General features: G+C 37.1%; 1 protein-coding gene across 1 annotated transcript in view; it reads left to right on the plus strand.

Moving 5' to 3' along the window:
* MED24 (mediator complex subunit 24) overlaps positions 1 to 12,928 on the plus strand; it is a 359,234-nt gene that overhangs the window by 172,916 nt on the left and 173,390 nt on the right. Inside the window, exon 9 of the mRNA XM_067142734.2 lies at positions 4,873 to 5,068. Within this exon, the coding sequence (XP_066998835.1) occupies positions 4,873 to 5,068 (196 nt within the window). The remainder of the gene's footprint in view (positions 1 to 4,872; positions 5,069 to 12,928) is intronic.

The following is a 12,928-nucleotide window of genomic DNA, read 5'->3' on the forward strand; positions in this document are numbered from 1 at the left end:
TTTACAATACTTCTACAGTTGAGCACTAACATTTTTATTTTTTCCCTACTTGATTTCCAGTTCCCTGTTCCCTTATCACCGCTCCCTAGGCCACCCCGTTTCCCGAATGTACCTCTCTACAAGCCTTCGATACAAATTTCCAAACTTATGTATACCATTCCGGTTTTAAGTGAAAGCCATCTGAGCGCAGATCCCTATCTCCTACTCACTCATTAGGATCTAGAAATCTCGCTCCCAGTTTCCCACATACCTACAGTACTCTATAGTCTCATTTAAATCCCCAATCACCTTCCAGTCAGTATCCCTCGTATACAGTATTCCACTGATAACAATCTCCAGTTCCTTAAACTTCACCCGTACTGCATTTACCAGACCCCACACATCCCCAACTATGTTGTTGGTGCTTATACCTGCTTGTCTTACGTTGTTAGTACCAACGTGAAACACTACCACCTTCTCCTTTCCCTCCTCCTCCTCTTCTACTTTCCTCAACATCTGCCTTAACCTGGTTCCTGGGTAACACTCTACCGTGGTACCCTTTCCTCCACACACTTTCCCAACATTCTAACAATGGAATCCCCCATGACCAGAGCCTCAACCTTACCAACCTCATTTGATCCCCTCCCCTCCTGGTCAGTCCTATCTCTCCTGACAGCTGCAGAAGCTACTTCCTCCCCCCTTTTCTCCATCCCATGACCTTGTTCCACCTGTCTTTTCCTATCCTCTACTCCAGATTTCCCTTTCCTATATTTTCCCTTTCTCCTACTTCCACACTTCTCAATAACAGTTCCCTGTTCCTCATCTTCCCTCGGTTGTTCTACCTGCAGTGACTCGTACCGATTTCTCACAGACACCTGTCCTGAATTCTGATCCTGAATGAAGCTCTTAGCCTGCAATCTCCTTCCCCTTGAAACATTAGACCACCTGTCTTCTACAATTCCTCCCTTTCCTTCCCGTCCCTCTTTTACACCAACTGTATCCTGTATATTGTTTGAGGGATGCCTACTTTCCTTCCTGTCCTCTGAGAGAATCCTAATTGTCTCCCTCAAACTCTCCAACTCCTCCCTCATACTCTTTAATGCCTGGCCACACCCACGATTCCTACTCTTGCACTCCTTAGCCATTCTTTACTGAATAATGGAAAGAAAAGTAAAAATAAGACAACTTATTCTGTGCAAAATAAAAATGAAAGGAAAGAAATATTGTCTACGATAGTTCACAAAGATCACACGACAATAAGGTAATTAATATAGGTTACTACTACACTACAAAACTACTTAATTGTAGGCCTACGATTTTTTATTCCTACAACACCCTAACAGGATGAAAATTGCTGTTAATTACTGGAAATGGAGAATAATACACAAGAATTATGCAATTCTAAACTGCAGTTAAGTCTACCCTAATCACTACAACAGAATTCTAGTAAGAGAGTTACTACAGGTAGCACGAATACTGTACTACACAAATATTTCACCGTACAGTGAAACTTCGGAATGCGAGTAACTTGGTCTATGAGTGTTTTGCAAGACGAGCAAACATTTTAAATAAATTGTAACTTGATAAGCGAGTGAGGTTCCGCAATACGAGCATCACATGTGTCTACGTTTTCCCCTCCCCTGTGCCTTTGTTGAATGGATGAGCGTGGTCTTTGTTCCTGTAGTGAAGAAATACCTTTCAGAAAATAATCTCCTGCTCAAAGTCTTGCTGGTTATGGACAATGCTCCTGCTCATCCTTCAGGCCTTGAGGACGACTTACTGGAGGAATTCCAGTTTGTTAAGGGTAAGTTCCTTTCTCCCAACACTACCCCAGCCTATGGATGAGCAAGTCATTTCGAACTTCAGGGAGCTATACACCAAAGCACTATTTCAGCAATGCTTCGAAGTAACCGAAGCAAGAAACCATTTTCCCCATCGTGAACTGCCTGAAGATCATTGATAAAGCCGGGGATGGAGTCACCAAGAGAACTGTCACTTCCGCTTGAGGAAAGCTGTCAAGCATTTCAGTTGTTTTTCATGGGAAAACTTGCTTTGATATACGACTCCTTTGGATTACTAGCATGTTGCCGGAAAGAATTACACTCGCAATCCAAGGTTCCACTGTAATAGAATAAACTCACTATTTTCTAATTTAGATACTTAATACACTACAATAATTTTAAACTACATTCAGACGTATTCTAATTACAACAGGTTATTACTAAGCACAAACAGAAAAGGAAATTACAGTTAAAGTTCAAAATTTGCAAAACTACTCAAAATAATAGAATAAGCACTCTAATTTTAACTACGTTCAGACGTATCCTAATTACAATAGGTTATTACTAAGCACAAATAGAAATGAATATTCCAATTAGGCCTATAGTTAGATATTTGCAAGAACTACCAGTAGTCAGGGATTACCAACAAAGTTAAACATGTAGACAGATTAATATTAGTACTACTTTATCCCACTATGCTGTAATAGAAATGAAACCTGCCGTTTGCACAAAAATACACCCGAATATAACAGGCAAGATACTATCTAATATACCCTATCTACACTACAATTCTCAACTGAAATGTGGTTACGTGATTATTACAGAAGGTGGATTACTATTATTTTCCGTACTCCATGGGACGAAGAATAAAAGTGTCCTTAAATTCTGAAAAGTATGAGGTTGTTTACAATAATTTCTCAAAAGTATTTCTGTCTAAACTACGCCAGGGACTTGAATTGCAATATTATTGGGATGTAGGAACTTGATTATACTAAAAGAATCAAGGGTGTGAAATATAAATTACAGATACTATAAACTGCCTACTCAGAACTACAAATGATTGGAATTAAAGAATCAGCTGATTTTTATTTTCTTGTTACACTACACCCTTTGTTCATGCTGTCTGATCTGCAGTGAACTAAGTATTTCTAGGCCTAGGGTAGAGATAGTAAAATCTATCTGCAAACGAATAAGGATAGAAAATCTTCAGGACGAGGAAATTATACAGAAGTACATGGATATGATTAGTGAAAAGTTTCGAACAATAGTAAGGAGGTTCAGGATATAGAAAGAGAATGGGTGGCATACAGGGATGCTGTAGTAGAAACAGCAAGGGGATGCCTAGGAACAACTGTGTGTAAAGATGGGAAAATGTGAACATCTTGGTGGAATGATGAAGTGAGAGAAGCTTGTAAACGTAAAAAGAAGGCTTATCAGAAATGGTTCCAAACAAGGGCCGAGGCAGACAGGGATTTGTACGTAGATGAAAGAAACAGAGCGAAACAAATAGTTGTTGAATCCAAAAAGAAGTTGTGGGAAGATTTTGGAAATAACCTGGAAAGGCTAGGTCAAGCAGCAGGGAAGCCTTCCTGGACAGTAATAAAGAATCTTAGGAAGGGAGGTTAAAGTAAATGAACAGTGTTTTGAGTAATTCAGGTGAACTCATAATAGATCCCAAGGAATCGCTGTAGAGGTATAGGGAATATTTGGAACATCTTCTCAACATACAAGGAAATCTTCCTGGTGTTGTCGCGAACAGCCAAGTTCATGGGGAGGAGGAAAATGATATTGGTGGAATTACGCTTGAGGAAGTGGAAAGGATGGTAAATAAACTCCATTGTCATAAAGCAGCATGAATAGATGAAATTCAACCTAAATGGTGAAGTATAGTGGGCAGGCAGGGATGAAATGACTTCATAGAATGGTAAGATTAGCACGGAGTGTTTTAAGGTACCTTCAGATTGGACAAAAGCAGTATTTGCACCTATCTATAAGCAAGGGAACAGGAAGGATTGCAACAACTATTGAGGTATCTCATCGATTAGTATACCAGGCAAGGTATTCACTGGCATCTTGGAAGGGAGGGTGCGATCAGTGGTTGAGAGGAAGTTGGATGAAAACCAGTGTGGTTTCAGACCACAGAAAGGCTGATAAGATCAGATTTTCAGTATGCGCCAGGTAATTGAAAAATGCTACGAGAGGAATAGGCAGTTGTGTTTATGTTTCGTAGATCTAGAGAAAAGCATATGACAGGGTACCGAGGGAAAATATATTCTCCATACTGGGGGATTAAGCGTATGTTATTAAAATCAATCAAGGGCATTGATGTTGACAATTGGGCTGCATTGAGAATTGATGGTAGAGTGAGTCCTTGGTTCAGGGTACTTGCAGGGGTTACACAAGGCTGTAATCTTTCACCTTTATTGCTCATAGTGTACATGGATCATCTGCTGAAAGGTATGAAATGGCAGGGAGGGATTCAGTTAGGTGGAAATGTAGTAAGCAGTCTGGCCTATGCTGACGACTTGGTCTTAATGGCAGATTGTGCCGAAAGCCTGCAGTCTAATATCTTGGAACTTGAAAATAGGTGCAATGAGTATGGTATGAAAATTAGCCTTTCGAAGACTAAATTGATATCAGTAGGTAAGGCATTCAACAGAATTAAATGTCAGAATGTTGATACAAAGCTAGAACAGGTAGATAATTTCAAGTATTTAGGTTGTGTGTTCTACCAGGATGGTAATGTAATAAGTGTGACTGAATCAAGGTGTAGTAAAGCTAATGCAGAGCTCACAGTTGCGATCAACAGTGTTTTGTAAGAAGGAAGTCAGCTCCCAGGCGAAACTATCTTTACATCGGTCTGTTTTCAGACCAACTTTGCTTTATGGGAGCGAAAGCTGGTTGGGCTCAGCATATGTGTAAATCGTTGTGAGTGCTGAGGAATGTCAACAAGCTTTTTCTGTTCAGATACGTTTGATGAGCCCTATATGAGTTGCCCTTTATCTGAAGAACTGGAAATGTCATTCAAGTACTGACAGGTTTGATTCATTTTTTTCTTTTTTTAATTTTTTTATATCTACTTCTTCTACAGATTATTTGTGTTTAATTCCAGGTGAGACTGACCTACAAGAGAAAGGTGAATTTTCTCAGGACGTGGTGGATTCCTTTGACCTATTGTTACAGTTTACTCCTCTGCTGGATATTATTGATGCTAAATGTTCCTGTAACAGTGTAGAATGTCTCCTGAAAGAATTATTGAAGATTGGTTTGGTCACTGAGGCCCATGTCACTCATTACACCAGTAAACGGTAGGTATTTTCTAATCATTAATTGCATTATAAATGCTTCTTTGATACTTTTGCAACTGCAGAGTTTGCCATAAATTCTGTATATAACAGACCCCATAAAGCTGTTGTGTTAGTTGTCTGAGTCTGTCACACTCATAATTATAAGATTTGCAGAATTTATTATACTTTTTTGTCTACCCTTGGCTAGAAAAAACTGCTATACTCCATGGGGCATCAAATCCTATTGTGTTAATGGTGTCATGATGAGTAGCCATCAAACATTGTTGACCTATGTTCCAAAATTCATCAACATTTGTGGCCAAACATTTCTAATGCTGTAACCATCATTTGATCATTTCCCAGACATTATCAATGGGTGACAAATCTTGCTATCTATTGGACCACTATAGAAGTGGAATGTTGTTTTCTCTTAAGAAGCCATGTGTGGCTACTGCAGCATGTTACTTGGCATTGTCGTGTTGAAGTATGGCTTGGGTGTTGATTGGTAGAATAGAAGCCCTACTCTTCTCTGAAGGTCATTAACAAAATGGGCACTTCTTATAGTACTGCAGATACACACTAGAAGATTAGCAGTTGTACTTATTATCCATCCATATCATAACAGCTTGTGTGGTTTGCCTTGTCTGAATATCACTCTCATGGTGGTAGTCACCTGTTCATAGTTGAACAAGGTTATGCCCATCTTGTTTGCCTAAATACGGTAGAAGCAGGATTCATAAGAAAACGGTAATCTGCTATTCCTCTATCCAGTTACATTTTTCTCTTCAGGGTGTTTCAAAAATACATGGCAGAATTTCAGCATTGGATTCCTCACGTATCGAGAAGGCAAAAGTATATATGAACATGGGACCGGAAATGTGTACTTTCTTGGCCTCCGCGATCACCTGATCTAAACCCATTCGACTTTTTTGTGTGTGTTTAAGCAAAGTCTTTGGTGTACATGACTGCTTTGGAGGATGAAACAATACTTCACGGCAGAATTGTAAGGTCCTTTCAAACAGTACATACAACACCAGACATATTCAAGTGTGTTCGTAACTCCAAGCAACGTTGAGCATAAACCTGTAGTATGACAGGAGGTCGGCATGTTGAACATCTTTTGTAAGGCAAATGACTGGAGTACATCAATCAGTACATGCAAGATAACCCACAACACTTGAGGTACTAGCCCACAACAGAGTCTGATATCTTGAAAAGTACGCATTTCCAGGCCCATGTTTATAAATACTTTTTTCCTTCCCAATATGTGAGAAATCCAACCCTGAAATTATGCTGTGTATTTTTGAAACATCCTGTATAGTGGGGTGCATGATAATCAAGTGGCATAGTCACTGGCTTTTCACCAAGATGGCCACAATTCGAATTTCAGCTTATGCACGTGCGATTATTAAAATGAAAGTCACGTTCAGATTCCACATAAAACGAAAAGGATATCACTAGTCTCATAAAATAACAAATTTGCTTGTTTGTGGTATATAGTGATGGAGTCTAGCAGTCTTTTGATTGTATGTCAACTGAAGTCTTAGTAGAGGACAACTGACAGATTACAGTTTATTAATGCTATTCTTATGCAGCAGATGAAGTGGAACAGTTATTCACTGACATCCTTACAAGATGACAATTTTCTTTAGCATTTGCCTAATGATTTTTTCTTGTGGTCCTTCTTTCTTCTGTGCATACTTTCTGCATAACAGGAGGACTGCTGTCCATTGATGGTTTTCAACACCAAAGCATTACACACTTCCATTCACATAAACTGACTTTGTTTTGACTCGCTATAGTTAGATTTCGCTGTGATGTATCAGCTTCAGTAGATCATTGTAAAGGTATACTCATGGTTGATCCAAAGCCCTGTTGTACTTAACCAATTATCACCCAATTCATATCATGTCTTGTGATGTTCATGAAAACTACAACAGCCATAGTTGTACCCCGATGGTATGTACAACATTTAAGAAGGAAATTATATATTGTTTATTGGATTTTTTGCCAGTATATTCCACTATACCTACTATGTGGAAAAATAATTACGTGGGGTAAGACATCCCTAGCACCTCTAGCAGAGAGGATGATACTAAAAATGATCTTAATCGACGATTATTACTGTCGAATCCTTAGTTTTCGGGGTCACGTAGATGAATACTGACACTCAGGATGCCTTTAAGTTGAAGGTCATACCCCATCACAGCTCTCAACCAAACTCGGTACGGATATGAGCTACTATCTCGAAAATATATTGTAGGGTTAAGACACACCTGGGGAAGGGCGTGAGATGTAAAATAATTAAAAACAGCTGATATTTGTGTCGAATCCACAGTTTCCAGGGTCACTGAAATGAATAGTGACACTCTGGATGTAGTTTTAGTCCAAGTTCAGCGACCATCAGCATGGCAATTTAGAAGGGGTAATAAAATGTCCAAATTCACCAAGATTAATGTTGTTTACACAGTTTTAGGTATCGCTCAACTGATTGGTGGCAGTCCCAGCGACAGTCCGAATTGTGTACATCGTATCTATAATGCGACGCGTAAATACATTACGTTATAATTTATTTTTATTATTTTCTTAATCAGTATTCATATTTTTATTGTTGTTTGAAAGGATCAGCTACTTCCCATACAATCCAGGCTGCCACAAGGAAATACTTTAAGGCAAAACAAAATAATTTCAAGCTAAAACATAAAATTATACACATAACAATATTTCTAAATTTACAAATTTACAAAAGAGTTCATAAACAATCAGTCAACGTCACAATTAAGAAAACCTTAAAAAAAAAAAATCCACAACCACTTGAAACAAGTAATACAAATCCTAAAAGTAAAAGGTGTGAAAGAGAAAATTACCAAAATTGTAGGTGTACGTGTGTACAATATCTTCCAGAATAGCTCTCAACCAAACTTCATACAAATACGAATTACTATCTTGAAAATATACTGGAGGAGTAAAACACCTTTCAGCAAACCTAAGGGAGGGAATGACGTACAAGAATAATCAAAAACGACCAATATTAGCGTTGAATCCATAATTTCCGCTGTCACTGAGTTGTATTGGGGCACTCTGGATACGGTTTAATTACCAGTTCAGCTGTGTAGGCATGGCAAAAAGTGGTGATTTAGAAAATGTTCAAACTTATCGAGATTAGTTTGAATAATGAGAAAGAATATAATCTATACAACTTGAAATTAAACACAACAATAACTTCTAAACTGCAAAGTAGTTTCTAATCAGTCAACGCCACAATAACAAAATTTCACACGTAATTAACAGGTAATGAAATACCTAAAGGAAACTATAAAATGCCTGGGCAGCGCCAGGCAATATAGCCAGTATAAAAATAAAGTTGTAATTCAACAGGACAAATTGGAGCAAATACTTCTTTATTGGAAGAGAAATGATATAGATGAGCTGTCTCTTCACCTGCTTTCACTGTATGTACTGTTCTTGACTGATATTCATTCATGTGTGGAAAGTATATGAACAGAAGAAAGCAGGATAAACAAACATAAAAAGAATAGGCAAAATGACAGATGTTTCCTTATCCCTTGGAAGACTAGCAACACTGAAATAGAAGGAAATAGAGAACTCACCAGATCAATATAAGTAATAGAAAGAGGGGAGAAATGGATGAATAAAATACCTAGTATAGAAATCCAGGAACAGGGATATGTATTCTGCTACATCTTGCTGTTCAACAATTTCACATTTCAAATGAGCATGGGAAATCATCAGAATGAAGTGACAAGGACAAACCGCATAACTTCATGCACAGCAGTCGTCGCCATGTACTTAGGCTCTTTTGTCATCCTTCCTTGTTTTTGTATGAAGACGAATCAAAAAGTAAGTTATACTAGCTTGCCGCGAGAGCACGCTGTGTGTCATGGCCGTGGCAAATGCGGATCAAGCTACAGTAACTGCTGACACGTACTGCCCCCTTTTTCCTGGTCAGGTGAGCCTTTGCACGAGGAATCCCAAAGGTGGACTGTTCGTTCACAGGCTGTCCTTCTATCGAGGCATTTAAAAAGTGTAGGATTGACGACCAAGGAAAAATGACATATAAAAACCACAGGTGTACATTTATTACATAAGCAATCTTAAATTATAATTACAAAATATTCGTGCTGACTCCAAATTGTAACATTCACATGGATAACTTCTGATCTGACTGTACAATTAATCTGGAATTGCACTTCGTCTCCATAGGCAAAAGATTATCCACTGGAAAATAACCAAAATCAAAATTAGGGCTTCAAAGAAAATAATTGAGAAGATGTCCTGACATAGTCATTCCTACCAAATAAAATTCATTCTGTCTGTTTCTCATTTGTACGGATTAACTCAAATTCTCAGTCAACCATGTGGTGAATAACTTGTTTAAATTTTAAGTTAATAATTATTTCATCACTGCTCAATTCTAGGTCATTATTAGCCTCATTCATTGAGTATTCAATTGCCTAGTTGAAAATATTTACATCATGATTTGGCTTTAGGATTACAGATAAATCTTTGGATAAATTCCTATTTGCGACTTATTCATTTTACAATTCATAACCTGATCTTTGACTGCACATTTTTAATCAAACACTCATATGTTGACTTGAGATGCCTTAATTTAAATTAAATATCTTCACTTGTTAACTTGGATAAGCCTACTTTAAATTTCCAGATAGTCAGCGTTTAGATACTTAAATCATTACCTTTGTAATTGAAACAAAATTATCTTTTGTCTTGTTTTTCAATTCATTTGCTTTAAATTCATTTAATAGAAAAATAATTTAACGAAAATAAATAATGAAATGAACTCTTCCACAACAAGAACTTGACCAAAACAATGCTGGAATAGTCTAGATCATCACAGCGAACATATGATCAGACCACAACACAATATACTCGTACAAAATTCATGTCAGAAAATATCACTATCTACTCCGTTCATTCATCCACTCAAACCAAGGACACACAAAATATTTTATATGAACATTATTTACAGTCAAATTCTAGTTGAGTAATTATTACTGAGTGATTTTTAAGTCATAATCGGGTTATCTGAGTTGAATAGATGAGCGATAAATCCTTAAACATATTTGACAATGTACGTGAGATGTGATTGAATCAAGGTAATCACTTAAAAAGGTTTAATAATAATATTCCGACGATGATCGATCTGAATTAAATACATCTCAAGGATCTGATAGAAAATAATCGCCACCACCATCAGGTTGGTTAACGACTTGGATTGACAAATATGTGGTCAGTAAGCTTTCACTACATTATTATTATTCACACAATGAAGTGACACTCAAGCATGCTCAAATCAAAACGCAGTGATCCCAAGACACGTGCTTCCAAATAAAAACAATCCCACAGGATCCACCAATATTCCAGGCATATTCAACATCAAGAGCACAATAACTTCATTCACAAGAATCATCAATCACCAATTATGCTTACGACCTTTAATTTAGTCTTTAACCTGGTTTTAAGATTGTAATTTATTATTATAATTAGTGATTATTAACTCTATCCTTTCACCAAAAATAAGTCTAAAGTTCAGATGACATCACCGTAACAAATTTTTGGCCGATTCTTAGATGAATCTCAGATTGTCATAATTACTGGTTTAATTCATTGTTAAACCATTGGTCACTTATTTTAACTCTTACAGTGCCAAGATGCAGATGCAGCGGCTCTTACATTCTGTACGAAAAATGCCAGGATGCCAATTCGATCGGCACCCTTTTATAAGTGGTATAGTTATGCAGTAAGGCGCTAGATTGCGCCACAAATCAAGTAGAAAGAAGGTAGAATGTTTGTAATTCCTTCTAATGTCATTAGATGGCACTGACATAGCTTCGTTTCTGCTAGTCTACTTGTCAATTGTGAGTGTATGATCTGTGAGCACTTGATGTCTCTGATCCAATATGGCAGCCTCCTTGTTTGTTTATGTCCGCGTGTTGTGATTTTAAAAAATAATTTTACGTTCTAATTGATGCCTGTTGAGTTATTTATCATAATATATTAAGTTTACTATTATTTCTACTGTAGTTACAGTTACATAGCAATTTATTTAGGTCGTAAAGTTGTAAATAGTACATTTATCACAAGGCATGTCGTCACATAGGCGTATTTCAGGAGAAGAAATTGAGGAACTTTTGGGTTGCTTTGAAGATGTAAATGACTGTAATTTTAGTAAAAGTGATGATTATGATGTTTCTGGGTCTTCAGATAACGCACAAGAGAATGATGGAGCCGTGCCACTGGCTAATGGGCTTACAACATTTCGTGCAATGTCAAAGAGTTATAGTGACAGTGCTAATGAAAATGACAGCGACAGTGAATCAGATGTTTGTTGGACTGAATGCATATTCGCTGAAAGTAATGTTGTCCATCCCCACCATATTTATGAAATCCTGGGGCCAAAACATATAGGCCTACCTCAGCCTGATGCTCCACCCATAGAATATTTCAATCTGTTCTTTACACTTTCATTCCTGACATTATTAGTTGATTTTGTATGTTGTTCTGATCTTCTGAACTGTTCTGTAGTAACAAATACTGCTACTGGACACAGTTTTCTCAAATAATTACTATTACTCTCCCAAAATTCATAAAATATCCAATCATTGACAGGTTACACTGTTGGTGTCTTTCTCTCCACATGTTCAGTGTTTTTGGAAATTAGTGTATAAATTGGAAAGTAGACCTACATTAACAATATAAATTGGTATATATGATCTCAGATAAGAGTTAAGATTAAATATCTTCACTTAGTCACTTTGTGTTTAGTGTAAAATGTGCTAATTAATTTCAAATAATAATTTTTACCTTTTGTAACCGTGATGGGGACAATTACGCTTACACATAATAATAATAATAATAATAATAATAATAATAATAATAATAATAATAATAATAATGATAATGATAATAGACACTTAATAACATGAATAAGGAAATGGAAAAATGACGCACTGGCGGTGAATTCACATCAAAACATGGAAACGTGACGAGTATTTTTCGATATGCAAACTTACATCAAATACGAGGGAACACTTACAGGCCTAAAAATGACAACTAAGAAAGGATAGTGGAAGGTGCTTGGAAACCCTACGAGGTCCATGGGAACATATGGCGTTATGGGGGAGAAAAGACTTGCATGAAACACCCTCTAGCTCAACTATATTAAAAATATCAAACGAAAAATTACAAAACAAGGTTAAATGACAAAGCATCTGATACTTAACGCTTTGACAAACGGATACAATTATGAATCCAAAAACACAAATAAATGGATTGTTGAATTAAAAAAGGTGAAAGACTTGAAATTATAAACAGCGGGAATCTAGGACGAACTCAGACACGTTAAATTTTAAACTTTTAAAAATGACATTAAGCAAGGAAATAACCGAAAAACCAAATTAATAAATTACATTAAACGAAACCAGAAAACATTGAAGTAACACTTACCGCGGAAAGGCAGGGGTTCCCCAGGAAACCCTCGAGCTTGCGCTCGCTAGGGCGGTTGGATGTAAATGACGCCGAGCTCACGCATAATTATTCTGAAGCCGGCAGAAAGTCCGGAAATGGCCCAATCACAACCGACCAATGGGAAACAATTTCCACTAGATTCCCTAAATTTTCGCCAATAGAAAATCTTGTTATTCTAGTGAATGAAATTGCAAGACCATATATGGTCATATTAAGATAGTTAGCAAATTCTCAAGAATTCCTATTGCAACTCCTATTTCAGAACCCATAATCGCGCGTGCGGTACAGGCTGTTTCGAATTAGATATTACCAAATTACATCATGATATACAGATCACTTAATCACTCTTGCAATGTTAACAATCCAATCTTG

Source organism: Anabrus simplex, chromosome 3 (genome assembly GCF_040414725.1).
Source record: "Anabrus simplex isolate iqAnaSimp1 chromosome 3, ASM4041472v1, whole genome shotgun sequence".
Lineage (NCBI taxonomy): Eukaryota > Metazoa > Arthropoda > Insecta > Orthoptera > Tettigoniidae > Anabrus > Anabrus simplex.